The sequence below is a fragment of the Orcinus orca genome, chromosome 6 (assembly GCF_937001465.1).
Source record: "Orcinus orca chromosome 6, mOrcOrc1.1, whole genome shotgun sequence".
NCBI lineage: Eukaryota > Metazoa > Chordata > Mammalia > Artiodactyla > Delphinidae > Orcinus > Orcinus orca.
The window spans coordinates 82,147,787-82,165,810 of NC_064564.1; the positions used below are offsets into that span (position 1 = coordinate 82,147,787).

Genomic DNA, 18,024 nt, shown 5'->3' on the forward strand with positions numbered 1-18,024 from the left:
TCCTATTTCCTTTAAATTAGACTTCCAGCTTTGAACCCAGTTTATAAAGCAAAGCAAAATGAAACAACAACCTAGACAAAGAAACCTCTGTCAGTAGAACACTTCAGCTGCAAAGACTGATGACCTGAAGAATAGGGTTGACAAGATGCGATTGGTCAGTTCACTGCTCTGAAGGAGAGGCATCCTTTATTTGTGGCTGCCTAGGGAAGGCCAGTTACAATGCAGAAAAGCTAAGAAATGGTAGGAGAAAGTGGAGAAACAAACAGGAAAAGAGTGAAAAACTGGACATAAGAAAAAGGGAAGGTATAGAAGAAACAGCAACTTTTACAGTTGATTGTGCCACAGTTCAAGAAGAGTATAGCGACCACTGTTACATTGTTGGCCCCCCGTGATCTCCCAGTATTTGCCTCTGTGTAGTCCTCTTTCTTAGAACCTGAGTTGGGAGTGTGACTTATTTTAATTAACTGGAAGTGGCAGAGTGATGCTCTATTAGTTCTTGTTCTAAGCCTTAAGAAGTTCTCCTTTTGTTCTGTTCAGAGCCATGATCTGCTTTATAAGAATTCTGTTAGCCTGCTAGAGCTATGTGGACAGGCTGTCAGAAAAGCCACATAGGAGGGAGAGGCCCTGAGAGACAAGCCTGGCCATCCCAGTATCTCAGTCAAGCCCAGGCCCCTGCTGACCTGCCAGCTGGATGAATCCACGTGAGTAGCCATCAGTAAGATCAACAGAAGGATCACCCAGCCAAGCCCAACCCAGACTGCAGAATTATGAGCAAATAAAATGTTCATTGTTTTAAGCCACTCATTTTTGGGGTGGTTTGTTATACAGCAAAATATAGCTCCTGGCCTGTTAAAATGAAGTCAGTGGTCAAGACCCAGTGACTCTACTCTCTGAGACAGTATTGTGTGGATTGAAGAAGCACGTCTGGGACAAAAGCAAGCTTGGTTCAAATCCTTACTTTTCCACTTTTTAGCTCTTATGGCCTTGGGCAAGTTATTTAATCTTTCTGGGGCTCAGTCTTGTTATCTGTGAAGTGAGAGAAATATTTCTTCTCTCACAAGACAGTTAAGAAATGAAATGAATGAAAGTTTGGGGAACATATTAAGTACCCACCAAATCTTATATTATTTGTTATATTCCATTTCCTTCCTGTCGTTCCCTCATCCCCTGAGGGGATACAAGTGATCCAAACTACATTAACTCTTTAGGGTGGCCCTGTGACCTGCTAAAGGCAGTTCTGTCATAGGTCAGTTTTGCACTGCGTATGTATATTTGACCAACAATTGTGTTTTTATGAAAAAGAGGGAAGCTCCTAAAATACAGGTGATGGATTTTTAAAATGATAGCAGGTTTGTGGGGCACTGCTGGAGACAATGCACATTTGTGTCCATGTCCCAGACCACCTACACCTGCTCCTCTGCAGTATCACAGCTGTTTATTAGACTAAGCTGGGGTCACCAAGGAATATTGAAGTTGCATTCAGCTTATTTTATTGCAGAAGGCATGAAGGCACATGCTGTATTTCCATTTGGTTTTCACAAAAAAGCATTACTCTCTCAATGGTTTGTGAAGTTCACTTAGGCAAAAATTGCAGATTTCGAGGTAGTACTGCATAAAATTTGGTGTTTGTTGAGTCCTTGTCTTCATACTGGAAAGAAGAAAGTCCTATATTGAGTGACTAAATTATGTGCAGACACCAAGAGAAAACACGCACACGCACACACACGAAAGAAAGGATTAAGGAAAAAATAAATAAACCTGCTCTGGCCTCAGTTTCCAATTTGTAAAATGAGAAAGCCAGACTAGAAGGTTCTCCAAGGTCACTTCCAGCTCTGAGTTTTAGCAGACATCTCAAATTCTGTGCATTTATTAGCCCTTTGTGAGATTAAAAACACAGGTTGTTCTCCAGCAAAACATTAATTGCAGAGCTTTCATTAGAAAAAAATCAAAACACTCTTTCAGATTATGCTTTTTTAATTTTAGTTTTAATTGTGTTTTTATTGTTTCCATATTATTTTAAAAGAGAGATGAAAGCTGCAATTTGACAAATTGCTACACCCGTTTCCTTGCCCTATAACTGCCCTAGCAAGTTAACTTAAAACAACTTTCTAAAATGTATTTTTAATGAGAAACTCAGACCCCTGAAATTTGTATAAAACATTTTTTTCCTTCAGACTTCGTATAGGGCTGTAGAGTTTCCGTACCTCAGTGCCAAGAGCATGGCAGAGGAATTTGGCTCAGCTTAGTAATTACCTTCTGTTAGTCTAGCTCGAAGTTGTTTTTCTCTTAATGGCTTAAGAGAGCCATTCAAATGCTTTGATTCTAGTAATAAAAGTTCTAATGGGCAAGGTAGGTGAATGCCCATGTAATGTGTAGCCTATTAAACTGGCCATATCCAAAGCTTATGCAGAGTAAGTTCTTACTAGGGACTTTGAAGAGGGCAGGTCAACGTGGAAAAAAGCATGAGAAAATAAGAGAGCTAAAGTAAGTCTGGGAATGTGCTTCCTCTCTCCAACCAAGATCCCGATTATAGTGGACATTTATTTTTGCCTTCTTTCATGGCGAGGGGGAAAGAGCTCCCCAAAGTCTCCCTGTGTGCTTCCAGAATGTTGATTCACCCGCAAGCTTCACAGTGGACCATGTATATGAGACCACGGTTTCTCAGACTATCTGTGGTGAAGGACCAGTTTGCTTCATCTCCCACACCCCCATCCACTGTGGACTGGTACTTGTATAAAATCTGGTAAAAATGAATCACTGGAAAAATGACAGATGAACTATGACATACAAAATATAAGCCTCAGTTTTTATTATTAAATTTAATTACTCTCTCAAATTGCAGAACAAGTTTCTAACCATCCTCAGTTTCTATACTTACCTTTTTCTTTTTTAACATCTTTATTGGAGTATAACTGCTTTACAATGGTGTGTTAGTTTCTGCTGTATAACAAAGTGAATCAGCTATACATATACATATATCCCCATATCTCCTCCCTCGTGCGTCTCCCTCCCACCCTCCCTATCCCAACCCTCTAGGTGGACACAAAGCACCGAGCTGATCTCCCTGTGCTATGCAGCTGCTTCCCACTAGCTATGTATTTTACATTTGGTCCATGCCACTCTCTCACTTCGTCCCAGCTTACCCTTCCCCCTCCCCGTGTCCTCAAGTCCATTCTCTGTGTCTTTATTCCTGTCCTGCCCCTAGGTTCTTCAGAACCATTTTTGTTTGTTTGTTTAGATTCCATATATATGTGTTAGCATATGGTATTTGTTTTTCTCTTTCTGACTTACTTCACTCCGTATGACAGACTCTGGGTCCATCCACCTCACTACAAATAACTCAACTTCGTTTCTTTTTATGGCTGAGTCATATTCCATTGTCTATACTTATCTTGTTGCAGATGGTAACAAAAATGTGGAAACAGGCATTGGCCCACGGACCACACTTTGAGTAGCACTGACCTAGACTAGGCCAGTAGTATTCTCTGGTTCCTAGTAATTATTTCATGGGTGTTCTTATGACCTGAGCTGGTCCCAGTCACTTGAATGTTGGGACTTTGGTTGAGAAACTGGGACAACAATTCTGTTTTTCCTGGGTGGATGCCATCTTGGGACTATAAGAGAAGTGGCTTGAGAATGAGTCAACACCAAGAAAGCAGAACCAAGAGGTAGCAAGTCAGAAGCTGAATCTGCTCCTGTGTTGTAGAGAAATAGAAGCCAATAAATTAAAATTTTTGCTCAAGCTAGAATTCATTAGGTTTTCTATCATCTGCAAGAGAAAAAGTCCTATGTGATATAATTTGCATGTTTTCCCCTAACTCTCAGTCACCTTGCCAGTCACCTTCCCAAAACAGAGATCTGGGAATGCCATTCTTCTGGTTATGAAAACCTTAGCTTCCCACTGCCTTGGTCCAGAGTTCAGGCTTCTTAAATTGTCATTCAAAGTCATTCGCAGTTGAGTCCCCTTCTTTTTCAGCCTCATTTTTTTTGCTACTCTCATCCTCAGGCACATGCCCAATGCTTTAGTGTGACCAGACATGCACTTTTATACATGTTATAGGTTTGCTCATGTTCACTTGGGCTGGATTGCACTTTCTCTTCCCACACCCTCTTCTGATTTTCTAAGAATAGGAACTTGAGAACATAAGGTGTTCATTACTTTTAAATGTTAAGCATTATGCATCACCATAATTCCTGCTGACTCAAGGGCTAATTTTGAGAGTGTTGGCAGGAGGGCAAATTGATGCACCCAGACATTTGACAAAAACTGCATTTAGACTCCAAAGCTTTCATTTCATAGGGAGTCTGGTATGGTTATATTACCAAAATCTCAGAAAACAACAAACTTAGACAAAGTGTGACTTTAAGTTATCGCAAAAATGAATAAGCAAGAAATGAAAACATATGTCTGCACCAAAATGTGTACACAGTTGTTCATAGCAGCTTTATTCATAATAGCTGAAAGTGGAAACAAACCAAATGTTCAACAACTGATCAGTGTATAAACAAAATGTGGTATATCCATAAAATGAAATATTACTTGCCATGAAAAGAAGTGAAGTACTGATACCTGTTACAACATGGACTGACCTTGAAAACATTCTGCTCAGTGAAAGAAGCCAGATATGAAAGGCCACATATTGTATAATTGCATTTATATGAATGTCTGGAATTGAGAAATCTATAGAGAAAGTAGATTAGTGGTAACCTAGGGCTGGGGAGAGTGATGAGACTGAAGGGTGAAGGCTAGGGGGAACAGAGCTCCTTTTCTAGAGTGATGAAAATGTTCTCAAATTGATCGTAGTGATGGATGCACAACATTGTGAATATACTAAAAGTCATTTAACTGTACACTTGTAATGGGTGAATTATGTGGTATGTGAATTATGCCTCAACAACGTGTTTTTTTTTTTCTAAAAAAGAGTTTATAAGAGCTTTATTCATAAGTGCCAAAACTGGGAAGCAACAAGATGTCTAAGGTGAATGGGTAAATAAACTGTGGTACATCCAGACAACGGAATAGTATTCATTCAGCACTGAAAAAAATGAGCTATTAAGCCATGAAAATACATGCAGGAACCTTAAATGCATATTACTAAGTGAAAGAAGCCAATCTGAAAAGGCTACAACATACACACTGTATGACTTCAACTATATGACATTCTGGAAAAGGCAAAACACAGGAGACAGTAAAAATGATTGGTGGTTGCCAGGGGTTAGGGTGGAGGATGCGGTGAAGAGGCAGAGCACAGAGGACTTTCAGGGCAGTGAAACTGCTCTGTATAATACTACAATGGTAGATACATGCCACTATACACTTGTCTAAACTCATGTAAACTATGGGCTCTGGGTGATAATGATGTGTCAATGTAGGTATGATTGTAACAAACGTCCCACTCTGGTGCTGGATTTTTTTTTTTTAAATTTTCTCCCTCCCTCCCTTCCTCCTCCCCTCCCCTCCCCTCCCCTCCCCTCCCCTCCCCTCCCCTCTCCCCTCCCCTCCCCTCCCCTCTCCCCTCCCCTCTCCCTTCCCCTCTCCCCTCCCCTCCCCTCCCCTTCCCCTCCCCTCCCCTCCCCTTCCCCTCCCCTCCCCTCCCCTTCCCCTCCCCTCCCCTCCCCTCCCCTCCCCTCTCCTTTCCACTGTGTTGGGTCTTCTTTGCTGCACGCAGGCTTTCTCTAGTTGCAGTGAGCGGGGGCTACCCTTCATTGCGGTGCATGGGCTTCTCATTGCAGTGGCTTCTCTTGTTGCAGAGCATGGGTTCTAGGTATGTGGGCTTCAGTAGTTGTGGCTTGTGGGCTCAGTAGTTGTGGCTCACAGGCTCTAGAGCACTGCCTCAGTAGTTGTGGTGCACAGGCTTAGCTGCTCCGTGGCATGTAGGGTCTTCCTGGACCAGGGATCGAACCCATGTCCCCTGCATTGGCAGGCGTAACCACTGAGCCACCAGGGAAGTCCTGGTGCTGGATGTTGATAGTGGGAGAGGTTGTGTGTGTGTGTGGAGGGGTGTTGGGGGGTCAGATGGCATATGGAAGCTCTGTGTTTTCTGCTCAGTTTTGCTGTGAACCTTAAACTGCTCTAAAAATTAAAGTCTAAAGAAAGAAGCAAAGGAGGATGAGGAGGAAGGGGGTGAGGAACACGAAGAGGGCCAGGGCAAGGATGGAGAGGAGGAGGGGTGACCTCACAAGGCCCATCTCAGTGGGCACCACGTCTGAAAGTTGCCCTGCGTCTCTCTCGTCTCCCTCCTGGCGGAAGAATTAATTGCTCCTTTATCTGTATTTTCATTGTGTTCTTATTCCTACTTCTTTTATAGTTCGTATCACTTTATTATAGTTGTTTGCAGGCCTTACTTACTGAACTATGACCTGCCTGAGGGCAGAGGCAATGCCTTATTTTCTTGATATTTCTACTAGAAATACTACATGGTAGAGTTCAGTTGAAAGTGTGGTGTGTGTATGAATGAAGAACATCTTAAAGCGGCAGTGTTAAGTGCAGTTTTAAAGGATTCTGCTCTAGAATCTGTTGTTCTTCAGGCTTTTTGGTAACCTAAAAAAAGCTCCCTCTACGTGGCTCATCCTTGGGACCGTGTCCAGGATGTGAGCGAGAGCACTGAGGACATGTGACAGTCCTAGACAAACGACTTATCCCTACTGAGTCTCCTCCAATAGGCAGCGTACTATTCTAGTAGAGCTGTTGGAAAATACTCTTCCTTGGGGATAATCTAACCATGTGCACACTGAAATCTGGGACCAGACTTCTGTGTGGTGACGAAGGTCAACTGGGAAGATGTCATTGGGGGGAGAGGAGAAGATCTCATTCTACTGAAAGCCACCACTGCCACCTCAGGATGGCTGCCTGACATGCTCAGGTGAGAGCTTTATTACAAGGCTTTGGGGTTAGACATATGTAAAATGTGTGAAATGTGTTCCTGGGAGGGATGACATTTTAAACTTTTATTATTCATTTATACCTTACTGAGAGTCATATGTAATAGAGTTCTTGAAAGTAGGTTTTAAGAGGGCAATGGAGAAAACTCATCAAGATACTGGTGCTAAGAATGATAAGGAAAAGGTACCTAAGAGGTGATAGGATGCCAAAAATAGCTTTTCTTTACTTCCCAAATTTGGCATCATTTAATGGATAAAGTGAATATTCTCAATCACATAACCACTTTAATTTTAGTACCAGGGCATACTTTTTAAGAAGTCACTTATTTATATTGTTTAAAATAGTAGCATTGAGAATGTGGGGAATTTAGTAGTCAGGGCTCTACTACTTACTTGCTGAACGATCTAAGGAAGTTTCTTCCCGTCTCTGAGCTTCAGTTTTATTCACTGATAAAATGGGCACAATAATACCTGTACTGTTTACATCACAGGATGTTTGTGAAAATCCACTGAGATCGCTGAAAGCAAAATGTTTTACAAATTAGACAAATAAATTTATAATTGATGTTAGTCTAGGCAGGATAAGTGCTGTGAACTTCTCCTACTAAATACCAATGGAGTTTATTTGTGGTTGGTACAAAAAGCAAAAAAAAAAAAAAGGAAAAAAAGTGCCGTACATTTAGTCCTTTGTTTCTTTAAATTTTGAAGGAGCTCTACCACGTTCTGAAAAGGAATCTTATTAACATTTTGGGAAAAGCCTTTTTATTGAAACTTCTTGTAAGTTTTACACGCAAGGCACACACATGTATGTAAGGATATCTAGCCAACATGTGCCCTTTTAAAAGAGAAAAGCTCTTCTTTAACCATCTTCTCCAAGAATCGTTAATTTGTATCAGAAAATTGGAGAGGCATGCAGGGATACCTTCCTAAGGAGCATAAAATGTCTGAGCAGTTATCACCCATAGCATCTGTCCCTTCTCTGATCTATTCCAGAGATCACTTGCCAATTCACAAATGCCATGGGGGACCTCTCCTGTGCCGTTATGTAACTCTTGACCTGTGTAGGGCTTTCCCCGAAAACTGCACCATGAGGTCCTTAAGGACAGAGGCTGTGACTTACAGGTACTTGTGTCTCCTAGTTTCCAGCAGTAAATATTTATTAAATGAAAACTTGGCTGAGGCTGCATATCAAGGTCAGGAGGAAGTGGTGCCTCTTGGCAGATTTTATCCTCAGTGTAGCTTACCTGTTCCTGCATAATTGAAAGAAGACTCTGTGGGTTTGAAGGCTGTCTAACCCTTTCACAGGAGATCGAGTAACTGTGCTAGGCCATGGGTGTCAAATAGAGGGCATCACAGTTTAAGAAAGACATGAGAAATTAGGAGACAGTTCAGAGAACAGCTATCATGAAGGTAAAGAGTTTAGAAAGGAAGATGTAGGAAGAGGGGAGGGAAATACTGGGATTATTTAAACCTGACAAGAGGAGCCTGAAAAAAAGCACGACAGGTAGTTGATTTTCAAACATTTATGGGGATGATTATATAGAGCAGAGCTTCTCAACCTTTGTGGCAAGGCACACTTCAGAAAAGATGATATTTACAGGGCCCACAAGGATAATCAGGTAAGGCTGCTCAAGACTTGACTGTTCTCTAAGGCTTTGACATTCCTAGGTCCCACCCTGCCACCAGAGGACTTAGCACAGCCTTTGGGTAGTGTTATGGACAGAATGTTTGTGTCCCACCAAACTCATATGTTGAAACCCTAAGCCCAATATGATATCATAGTATTAGGAGATGGGGCCTTTGGGAGGTGATTAGGTCCTAACGGTGGAGCCTTCATGAATGGAATTAGTGCTTTTATAGAAGAGACGTCACAGAGCTCTCTCACCCACTTTTTCTGCAGGGTTGCTGGGAGAAGACAGCTGTTTACGAACCAGGAAGTAGGTCTCACCAGACACAGAATCTGCTGTTGCCTTCATTTCGGACTTCCCAGCCTCCAGAACTATGAGAAATAAGTGTTTGTTGTTTAAGCACCCAGTCTATGGTGTCTTGTTATGGCAGCCCAAACTGACGAGGTCAGGGATTTGTGCACATGTTAGAAAATTGATGTAGAGTGCAGGGCCTGTCTGTATTTAGGTAGCGTAAGAAGAAGTAGGGTCAAAACGAAAGATGGAAGATTGGAATAAAATGAGAAAACACTTTATTCGTAGATTTGAAAATACCAGATTGGTTTGTCAAAGGGTGTGTGTGTGTGTGTGTGTGTGTGTGTCTGTGTCGCATGTCCTAAAAGTCTTTATGCAGTTTAAGTTTCACTGACTTCAGAAAAATAAGTGCTATGGACTTATCCTCAAGATCTCGTTTAATTATTTACATTTATTTTATAGTAACTTTAGTTTTGTGAATGTTGAATAATGAATTTCATTTTAATTATTTGAGTCAGCCCCTCTGACTGAAGATGGTAATGGCTGACTGCAACACAAAGCAAAATTCCCTATTCAACATTTAGAAAACAGGATAAAAGAACTTTTAAGTTCTTTATAACTGGGTTTGTGTAGTGAAAAGATTCTATAGGAAAGATGGATTTAAGGACGTATATGATCCTGAGTATAAATGTGTGGGTACAAGCAAAAATTCCAGACAGTATTTCAGACACTTAAGGCAGTGGAGTTGGTGAGACCCAAGTCAAGTTTCTATCAAACAGTAAAGGGGACCCAGGTAGTATCTGGGTTACAGATGGGACAAGCAGAAAATTTCATTACTGTAAATATATGAAACCATGAAAGGATGGAGTTGGAAAATAGGATGGCAGGGTAGGGCAGAGGGACCTGGAAGGCCCAGCAGGGGCGGAAGGGTCTGCTGGACTGGTGGGTGGGGGAGGGGCTGTGGACACACCCTCTCCATGTTGTCCCCTCCCCCACACTCAGAAACCCTTTGTGACTCTTCAGTGCTCTGTGATGCAGGCCTGGGACTGCACTCGCACTCTCAGTGCTCAGTGTGTTCAGGCAGTCTTGCGGTTCAGAAATGGGATTCAGAGAATGGAATGTTCTCTCATTTTTGAACAGCGTTATCGACCCATGTCTGAGCTGTGACTCAACATCCTCGGATATTTACCGAAACCTCATCGTCCTGTGCGAGTTGGTGTTGCTTCTTCTGTTGCTGTGGTACCTGGTGAGCTTGCCATTTTCACCTACCTTCAGTAAAACCAAAGACATCCGAAAGGTAAGCAGCCCTGGGTGAGCCCCCAACAGAGACTCTTTGTTGTTGTTTCCATTTCTATTCCCACATTTTAAAATGAGATTGGTTGGCTCAGAGAGACACCTAAGATGGGAAGTTCAAGGAGAGGATAGAACATCATCCTCCTAGGGAAAGAAGCCAGGCGGGGCTAGGGGTTCAGGGAGGACTAAGGCTTCCAGTTGAAGCCCATGTCCCATCTGAGTGTTTGGAGGACTCCAGGATAAAATCCCAAACAGCAATTTTGTGGCCCTAGGTTGGGTTATTTAGAGAGTGTGGGATCTCTGCAGGAGAACAGAGTTCCCCATTGCTTGATCAGGAGTACATTCTCATGTCAGGCATCACTCGACAAAGCCTTCCTTTGTGCTGGGCTGATCAGAGCAGCAATGCTGAGCCTCTGAGCAGAGGCTGGAGCCTGAGCTCCAGGATACAGGGTCCCATCTGAGGGACATGGACGTGACTGTTGGCCTCAGATGCTATGCCCTCCTTGGGCAGATGACTTCTGACTGGGAATATCAAGTGTGGATCTCATAGACAAAAGTCCTTCTTTGAGTTTGTCAAAGAAGAAAAAAATCGAAAGCATTTTAAGCCTTTAAAATTGATAAAAGGAAGGAACATAAAGTTCTATTAATTAAAATAGAGTCATATTATTCATGGATAATGAATATCTGAGTTTCCTAGAGAGGAGTGAGAGAAATGAGCCCCAGCCCTTCATTCTTTTCTTTTTGTTCTCAGCGTCAGGGCAGAGCCAAGAGGAGAAGGAAAGGTGGAACACCGAAAGGTAAGGTTCTGCCTATCCCAGCTGAACTCTCCAAGGGTGACCCTTCCTGCCTTTTCCATGACATCCAAGGTCCCTGATCTCTGAGGATGTCAACTGCTAGATACAGTTTCTCTCAGAAACCAGAGTTCTCAGAGGAGAGGCTTGTGGGAGGGCAGTCAGAGCCTGAGACACTGCTCAGATCCCCTGCTCTGCTCATCGCTGGGCATGAACCAGTGATGGACCTGGGCAATGGGTGTTTCCCAACAGGTGGCCATGTGAGATGTCAAGAGTCAGAACTTCTGTGTCCTGACTTTGTAAAAGTCCTTTGACTTCCTGGATGATCAGATTCTTCTCTAAGGCAACACTGATCTCTGGGCTTCACATGGTGGTTTTGAGCATCACATGAGATAAAATGCATGTGAAAGTACTTTACAAGAAGCAACATACACATGTTAATATCATTGACCATTTGACCTCATCTACTAATTCTTGGGTCTTTCAGAGTCTAAGACCCCAAGGGTTTCCCGTAAGGGGACTCCTTTATTATACCTATGCTTCTACCTTCATTACATATAACCCACTCTCCTGGTTTCTCAGGTTGGAGATGTCACCAGACAGAAATAGAGGAGAAAACGAAGCTGATTTCTATTCTGAAAAGGTGACTAACTAGTCTTTCCCCTTCTTTCCTGATCCCTCCTTAGCATGTTCTATGCAATTCCAGGGATTCAGTGCAACCTGCTGTAGTCATGGCAGGGGGTAGCACAGGAATGAGTATGTGATGAAGGCCTTGAGGTGAGGGCTGTTGAGCATGTTGTGAACTCATGGATGTGGAGCAATGTGAAGGGGCCGCAGGCTTCAAATGACCCCACCCCTGCCAGGCCAGCAGGTCCCCCTTTCCTTATTCTGGTCCTGGTTGCATCTTTGTACTTCCTGTCTTCTGCAGCCTCCTGGGCCAGCACGATGACAACACCCGCATTCGTCGGCTCTTATGTCCAGACCCCTTCTGTGAGGCGTGTAATAATGCAACTGCTGAGATCAATCGGCTGCTACTCCCAGGGGCCCTGGAAGATTCTGCTTCCTCTGTGTCCCCCTTGGCTTCCACAGCTCCTGTGACTGAGTCGTCATTTACTCTGTCCCCTGCCTTCTCAACAGTCCCTCCAAGAGACCTAACACCAGCCTCTCTTCTTGAGCCTTCCCCACTGCCCCCCTCCGTTCTCTCCCCTAGCCCAATGACCCCCTTAGTTGACTCTTTTTCACCCTCCCCATTGGGTCATTCTCTGGCACCAGAGCCTTTTCCTTCCTTGGATTCCGAATTCCCAGTGGACTATTCCCCACCCCAACCCCTTGCCTTTCCCCCTCTCCTACCACATGACACTCAGACAGCAGATCCTGTTCTCCCACGAGAGGCCACTTTGTCTCCGGATACCGTTTTCTCTCTTGACCCCACCCTTTCCCAAGATATCAATCCCCTATCAGATTTGTCCCAGGCAATGAATCACCCCGATTCTTTTGCTTGTCATCATGCACCACCAACTCTGATGTCTCTTTCACCACAGCCAGAGTGCACTTTATCTGTGACTCAATCTGTGACTCCAGAACAGGAGAACTTATCTCCAGATAGCTCTGGTGGGTTATCCACTTGTGTGTCAACAATCAGAGGCACTGAGCATTCAAGCCTGTCAATTGCAGACTTCTCCTGGTGGCAAGCTCATGCCAAAGACTCGTTCCCTTCCACGTTGGCACAATGTGATTTGAATCAGGAGTTTCTTGACCTCCATTCTTCAGAGGCCTCTTTTGGGGGAGACCCTGCAGCCAACCTTGTAGAGCCTGGTAACCTCTCATTTCTCAGCCCTGATGTCCTGGCACTCCTGGAGAGACAAGTCCAAAAGAGGAGCGATTTCCTGATGTGGAAGGAAAAGGAAAATGAAAAAGATTCTCTTCCAGAACAACTTAGGCCAGACTACCAACGAAATTCTTCGTGGAAAATGTTAGAGTCAACTGCTGATAAGCATGACTCGGCAGTCTGCCTTCCCTTTTGGAGCAGCAGAGACAAATCACAGGAGCTGCATGTGCGTCAGCAGCCCCCATATCCTAAGACCCTGGAGGACCATTTACAGCAAAAACCTATCCAGTTCTTCTGGGGTCTCCCGTCTCTGCACAGCGAGTCCTTGCCCTCTGCTGTTCATGTCTTGGCTGACAGTTCCTCAATCTTTATTTTCAATAGAAACTCGAATGCCTCCACAGGCCAAGAATCACCAGTGCTTCCTGATCCCCTGCCTCTGTCCTTGCCTGAGATTCAGCCTGAGCCCTTGCCTCAAACCCTGCCTCAATCTCAGCCCCTACCTCTCACTCAGGTCCAGTCCCAGGCCGACCCTCAGTCTCCACTCCCAGTCATACCATCTGATCCTCTACCCCAGATCAGGACCTGTGGAGTAAGTTTCCACAGACCTCAGGATGAGTCCGAGTCTCTCTCCTCATCTGAAATTCAACAGCTGGAATGGAACATTTTGCAGAAACAACAGGAAAATTTGTGGGGTTTACCCTCTGTGGTCCAAAGATCTTGGGAAGACTTTTGTCCATCAGCTCCTAACACTCCTCGCCACCGGGCCCCCCAGGCCCATGTTTCAATCTCCATCCTTCCTGGGGAGTTTCCTCTCAGTGATGAAGTTCGGAAGAAACTAGAGCATCACCTTCGAAAGAGGCTCATCCAACACCGGTGGGGCCTGCCCCGCAGAATCTACGAGTCTGTGTCACTGATATTGCCTCCAAATGGTTTTTCAGAGGCATCTGAGTCGGTGAGCAATAATGGAGTCTCACTGATCTCTGTGTTTAAGGGTCAGAGTAGCAAAAATGGAAATGTTGGATTGAGCCAAACTGGAGGCTTCCATGAGAGGAGCTCAGAAATGTTCCAGCTAGAGGAAGGTGTGGGGAAGGATCTGGGACACAGCCTAGAGAATGGCCCAAAAGATCACCTGTTGAATGACCCAAAGAGCTCTTCAGGTAAGGATCTGGGGTATGACTCTGAGAAAGACCTAAAGAGTCAGATGGTGAGTCTCTCAGAGAAAAATCCAAGGATGTCAGCAGAGAGTCTAGGTCAGAGACAACTTCAAAATGTCCTAAAAGTACATTTGAGCAAGAAGTTTGGAGAAATAAATGAGGGTCGGCTCCCTGGGACTGTGCATAATTCATGGCATGCTATCAAGCAAACATTGCTTCTTTCTGTGAAATCCCACACCCAAACAAAACAGAGAAGTGTGCCATCATCAGTGGGTGCGGCCTACTCCCTGAATACCTTCCAGGACCTGACTTTTGTTGATTCCAATACACAACAGATGCTGGAAGCCCATATTAAAAGGTTTCATATGAGGATGTTGTGGGCCCTTCCCCGCAAGGTCCTTGAATCCATACAGATCTTTAAATTGAAAGATGCCTCATCCCAGTCCTTGTCTCATGCCAACTTGCCCTCCTCAACCAATGTGATTTCTGAGGCAGACTCCAAATCTGGGAGCTTCAAGTCCTTTAGAGGAAGCTCTGAATCTCTCCATGGAGACAAAGCGGGAACAACAAATTCAGCCCCTGTCCTGGATCGTTCTCTCCCTGCCACCTCACCTGTGGGCAAAGGAGGACAGAGGGTCCTGAGACAATCACGCTCTGATGTCAACCGTAGGCTGGCAGAGGATGTTCAGAGAATTAAGGCTGCCAGACAGACTCCTCTGTCTGTTTCACTCTCCATCACAGGGAAAGCAGGTCCTAGACAGACTCAACTAGCCAACAGATATCCCCAAAAGCTGCTTGCAAAGCAAGCTGGGGCCAGATATGAGCCGAAGCATAAGAGTGTGAGTTTCAGTGATAAAGGAGAAATGCAACGGGGCAAAAAGGTGGAGAAGTCAGAACCTGTTTCCATGCCCAGATTGTCTAGGGAGGTATTCGCGGCTGAGGAGCCTGATCCTCTTCAAATAAAAACTAGTGACATGGTGACAACTAGCAAGGTGACAACGAGCTCCCAAATGATAAATGTGAATGAGAATAAAGCAGAAACTACCGTGACCACTGGAAGCCCCCCACCCAAATTACCAGTTCGCCACGATCCTAAATCATTAGACCTTAAAGAACAACTGTTCCGTGAGTTAAACTTTAAACTGGAGAACAGGGAGCATAGCCAGGCTCAAGGCCAACCCACTGACACATCCCTTGCTTCAGATAACTTGACTTACGAGGCCTCACTGACTCATGCCCAAGGTGTCTCAGGTGGGGACATGGGAGCTTCCCAGGTGCTGCATGTCCATTTGGAGGACAGAGGAATCAGGATGGAGCAGCAGCAGAAACCTTGGGCCCCTAAGCAGGATAAGAACTTCCCACCAACTGCAAAGAGAGTGAGCCCTCTGGAGCCCAAGGCAAAAGAGCTTGATGGAGGGGATAAAGGCTTGGGGACATCCCAACTTAGGAGGAAGAGTTTCCCTACTCAGGAGAAGGTACTAGGGCAGACACGTGCGAGCAAGTCTTCCCAGACCCTATCACAGAAAGGACAGCCTCTTCCTGAAGGCCATAACGGAAAAAGAATGATGCACTTCTTGCAATGGCTTTATTCTGGGATAAAATACGAACGTCAAGAAGATGCCCAGGAAAAGGGCAGCCCCATATCAACTGTGCAGAACAGAGGCCTAGTTAAAAGTAAAGCTGCCTTTACTGGGACAACTGAAGCTCAGAAAATCGTGACAGACAACGGGAAGTTCCTAGAGGAGCAACTGGGGTGTCAGCATGCAATTGATGTCACCTGCTCTCAAGGGCCCCGTCCTCCCCCAGTGCAGGTGAGGAAAACTCAGCAAAAGGCGGAAGTGCAGGTCCGGACAGAGCCTGTCCAGGGATATCCTGTCAACTACAGGGCTCCCTCCTGTAAAGTGACAAATATCAAGTCCTGCCATCAAATATCAAGTCCTACCTTTGCTGGCCAGAGTTATCCTCCAAGTACAAGACAGATCAGAGATAAGAAGAGACACCCCCAGAAAGTTGTGGCATTCAAGGACCAGCAACTATGTCACAGACATCTCCCACCAGTGTCCCACGGGGAGCCTGTGCCCCATCCAAGCCCCACCCACAGGCGTCAAGCTGGCCAGGCACCCACGGCTGCTCTCAGCACTGCTGAAGGCACTGTGTCTGGACATCGGTCTCTACTCTTTAGACAGAAAACAATTCTCCAGAATTCCCAGGGAGGAAGACTTCCCATCCAGAAATAACTCCTTCCTTGTGGAGATTATTGATTCTCCCAAATAAATAGTTATCTAATAATAGTGTATCTTTTCTGTGTACTGTGTTGGGGGCATGGGTTCTGGGTAACTCAGGGCTTATGTGTAAGGGAAAGGAAGGAGATAGTTCAGCTCTTACCGATTGCTTCCTTTGGCTTTGGCTAAAAGGTGACCAGTCCTCTGGAGTTCTTGCTGAACCCCGCCACCCCACCCCCCGCCCCAAAGCCCATTTCCTCCCTGATGAAATTTGAGGAGATGGGCTTTGTCTTCTGCCGCTTAGCTTAGCCTTAATGAAAATGTATAGCAGCCCACATCTCCCCCCTCACTGAACGTTTTATATCCTTTAGAGAAGTAGGGAAGATAGGTCTTTTATACCTGAGGAGCGTTAAGGACAGGTATACTTTCTGAAAATAATGCTGAAGAAGAAACAACAGCATAATCGTTATTTAGAACTCAGTGACCAGAGGCTCCTACAGGGGGCTGAACCCTGAATGGCACTATTTGGGCGGAGGTGTTGCTCTGCTGGACCCTGGGCTAGTTGCCATAGGGTCCAGGAACAGCACAGCAGGTGCTTAAGAATCTGTTATGTGGGTCATGTTAATGTATCGGGAGAGCATACTTTAAACTTGACATGGAGGTTTCCTTACTAGAAAGGCACCCTGGGGAAGTGGTTCCCCTCCCTGGGTATTTTTTCAGGCTGCTCAATTGATGACTTTTTTTTTGGCGGAGGAAAAGCACCACTCAGCTGTCAGTGGTAGGAATGTTGACCAGGCAGCCACCTACTTCCCAGGGTAAAATACAGCTGAGAGTAAGCAAAAGATGTCTTAAAGTGAGTGGGAAAGTAAGAAAAAGTGAAGAGAAAGAATGTCCTTACTGGTGGAACAAAGTTCATGCCTCATCATTCCCATATCCTGACCCTGTCCTGCTGCCCCATTGCTCAATCTGATCCAAGCACCATGTCCTTGAGGCTGACCAGAGAACTGCACAGCACACTGATGCCTTATATCAAAAAGGCATGGGGGTGTCTTTGAGTACTAAAACAGTATCTCCAAGGATGTCATCAAGATGGCATCCCCCTCTTTGGGGAAGGTGATCATGGTGCTTTCTTTTCATCTATGCTTGATGGGAATACACAAGATATCGCCCTTAGTGTGTACAGTTCACCAATCAAGATGAAGGTGCCACCACTGATATTAATAGCCTTGGTGGAGCCGTGGTACGGCTCCCCCAGGATACCTGCAGCTCATGAACCAGAGGTGAGTCCTAGACTATGCACTGGGGTATCAGACATTTGGGGGCTTACCATGGACCTCCTTTTTTTGGCCAAGGCTGCACACATACCCACCCTTACAATGAGGTCTAGAGGGAAGGCAACTCTACTTGTACAGACTGGGACTCAAAAATAGGGTGAGTATCCTAGAGAGCACTTGAGGTAGTTTTTCCAGAAAGACTTACGGATACTGGGTGTTAAAACAAAAAACCAAAAATAGATGTCCACTACAGCCTTCTCTCACTAATTTTATTTTCTTATCCAGAGTTATGACATTGATCCTACAATATCTGAAGCTTATGGTCACAGAGAGAAGGCAGATTCCGTGGAGCCCCCGGGAGAGGGACAAAAGGTGGAGGGGGCCCAGGGTGGGGAACATGAAGAGGTGAGGAGTGGTGGAGGGCTCTAACCTCCATGTGGATAGACCTGTCAGTAACCCAGCTTCCCTGTTCCTACGTCATCTCATTTTTACTTCCATTCCAGTGCAGTCACTGCCACACTGTAGAGCTTATTACCAGGAACACTTCTGCCATCTGGAATAATACAGTCTGACATTCCACCCTTTGGCCTCATCCTCCATCCTTCCAGCTTATATACTACTTGTTAATTTTTCAACTTTAGGTCGTTTTTCCACTTACTCT

General features: G+C 44.9%; 2 protein-coding genes across 3 annotated transcripts in view; one reads left to right on the forward strand and one right to left on the reverse strand.

Moving 5' to 3' along the window:
* The window catches only part of LOC101281028 (spermatogenesis-associated protein 31D4), a 218,275-nt gene extending 202,119 nt beyond the window's left edge, over positions 1-16,156 (forward strand). The window contains exons 1-5 of one of the 2 annotated variants that reach the window (XM_049711635.1): positions 5,630-6,863; positions 8,783-10,098; positions 10,846-10,891; positions 11,468-11,528; positions 11,814-16,156. In XM_049711635.1, coding sequence (XP_049567592.1) covers positions 9,901-10,098; positions 10,846-10,891; positions 11,468-11,528; positions 11,814-16,104 — 4,596 coding nt within the window. In that variant the 5' untranslated portion in view covers positions 5,630-6,863; positions 8,783-9,900 and the 3' untranslated portion in view covers positions 16,105-16,156. Of the gene's footprint in view, positions 1-5,629; positions 6,864-8,782; positions 10,099-10,845; positions 10,892-11,467; positions 11,529-11,813 lie in introns of those variants that run through there. The other variant, XM_033404785.2, reaches the window with a different exon arrangement.
* TLE1 (TLE family member 1, transcriptional corepressor) overlaps positions 1-18,024 on the reverse strand; it is a 511,226-nt gene that overhangs the window by 292,296 nt on the left and 200,906 nt on the right. The window lies entirely within an intron of this gene.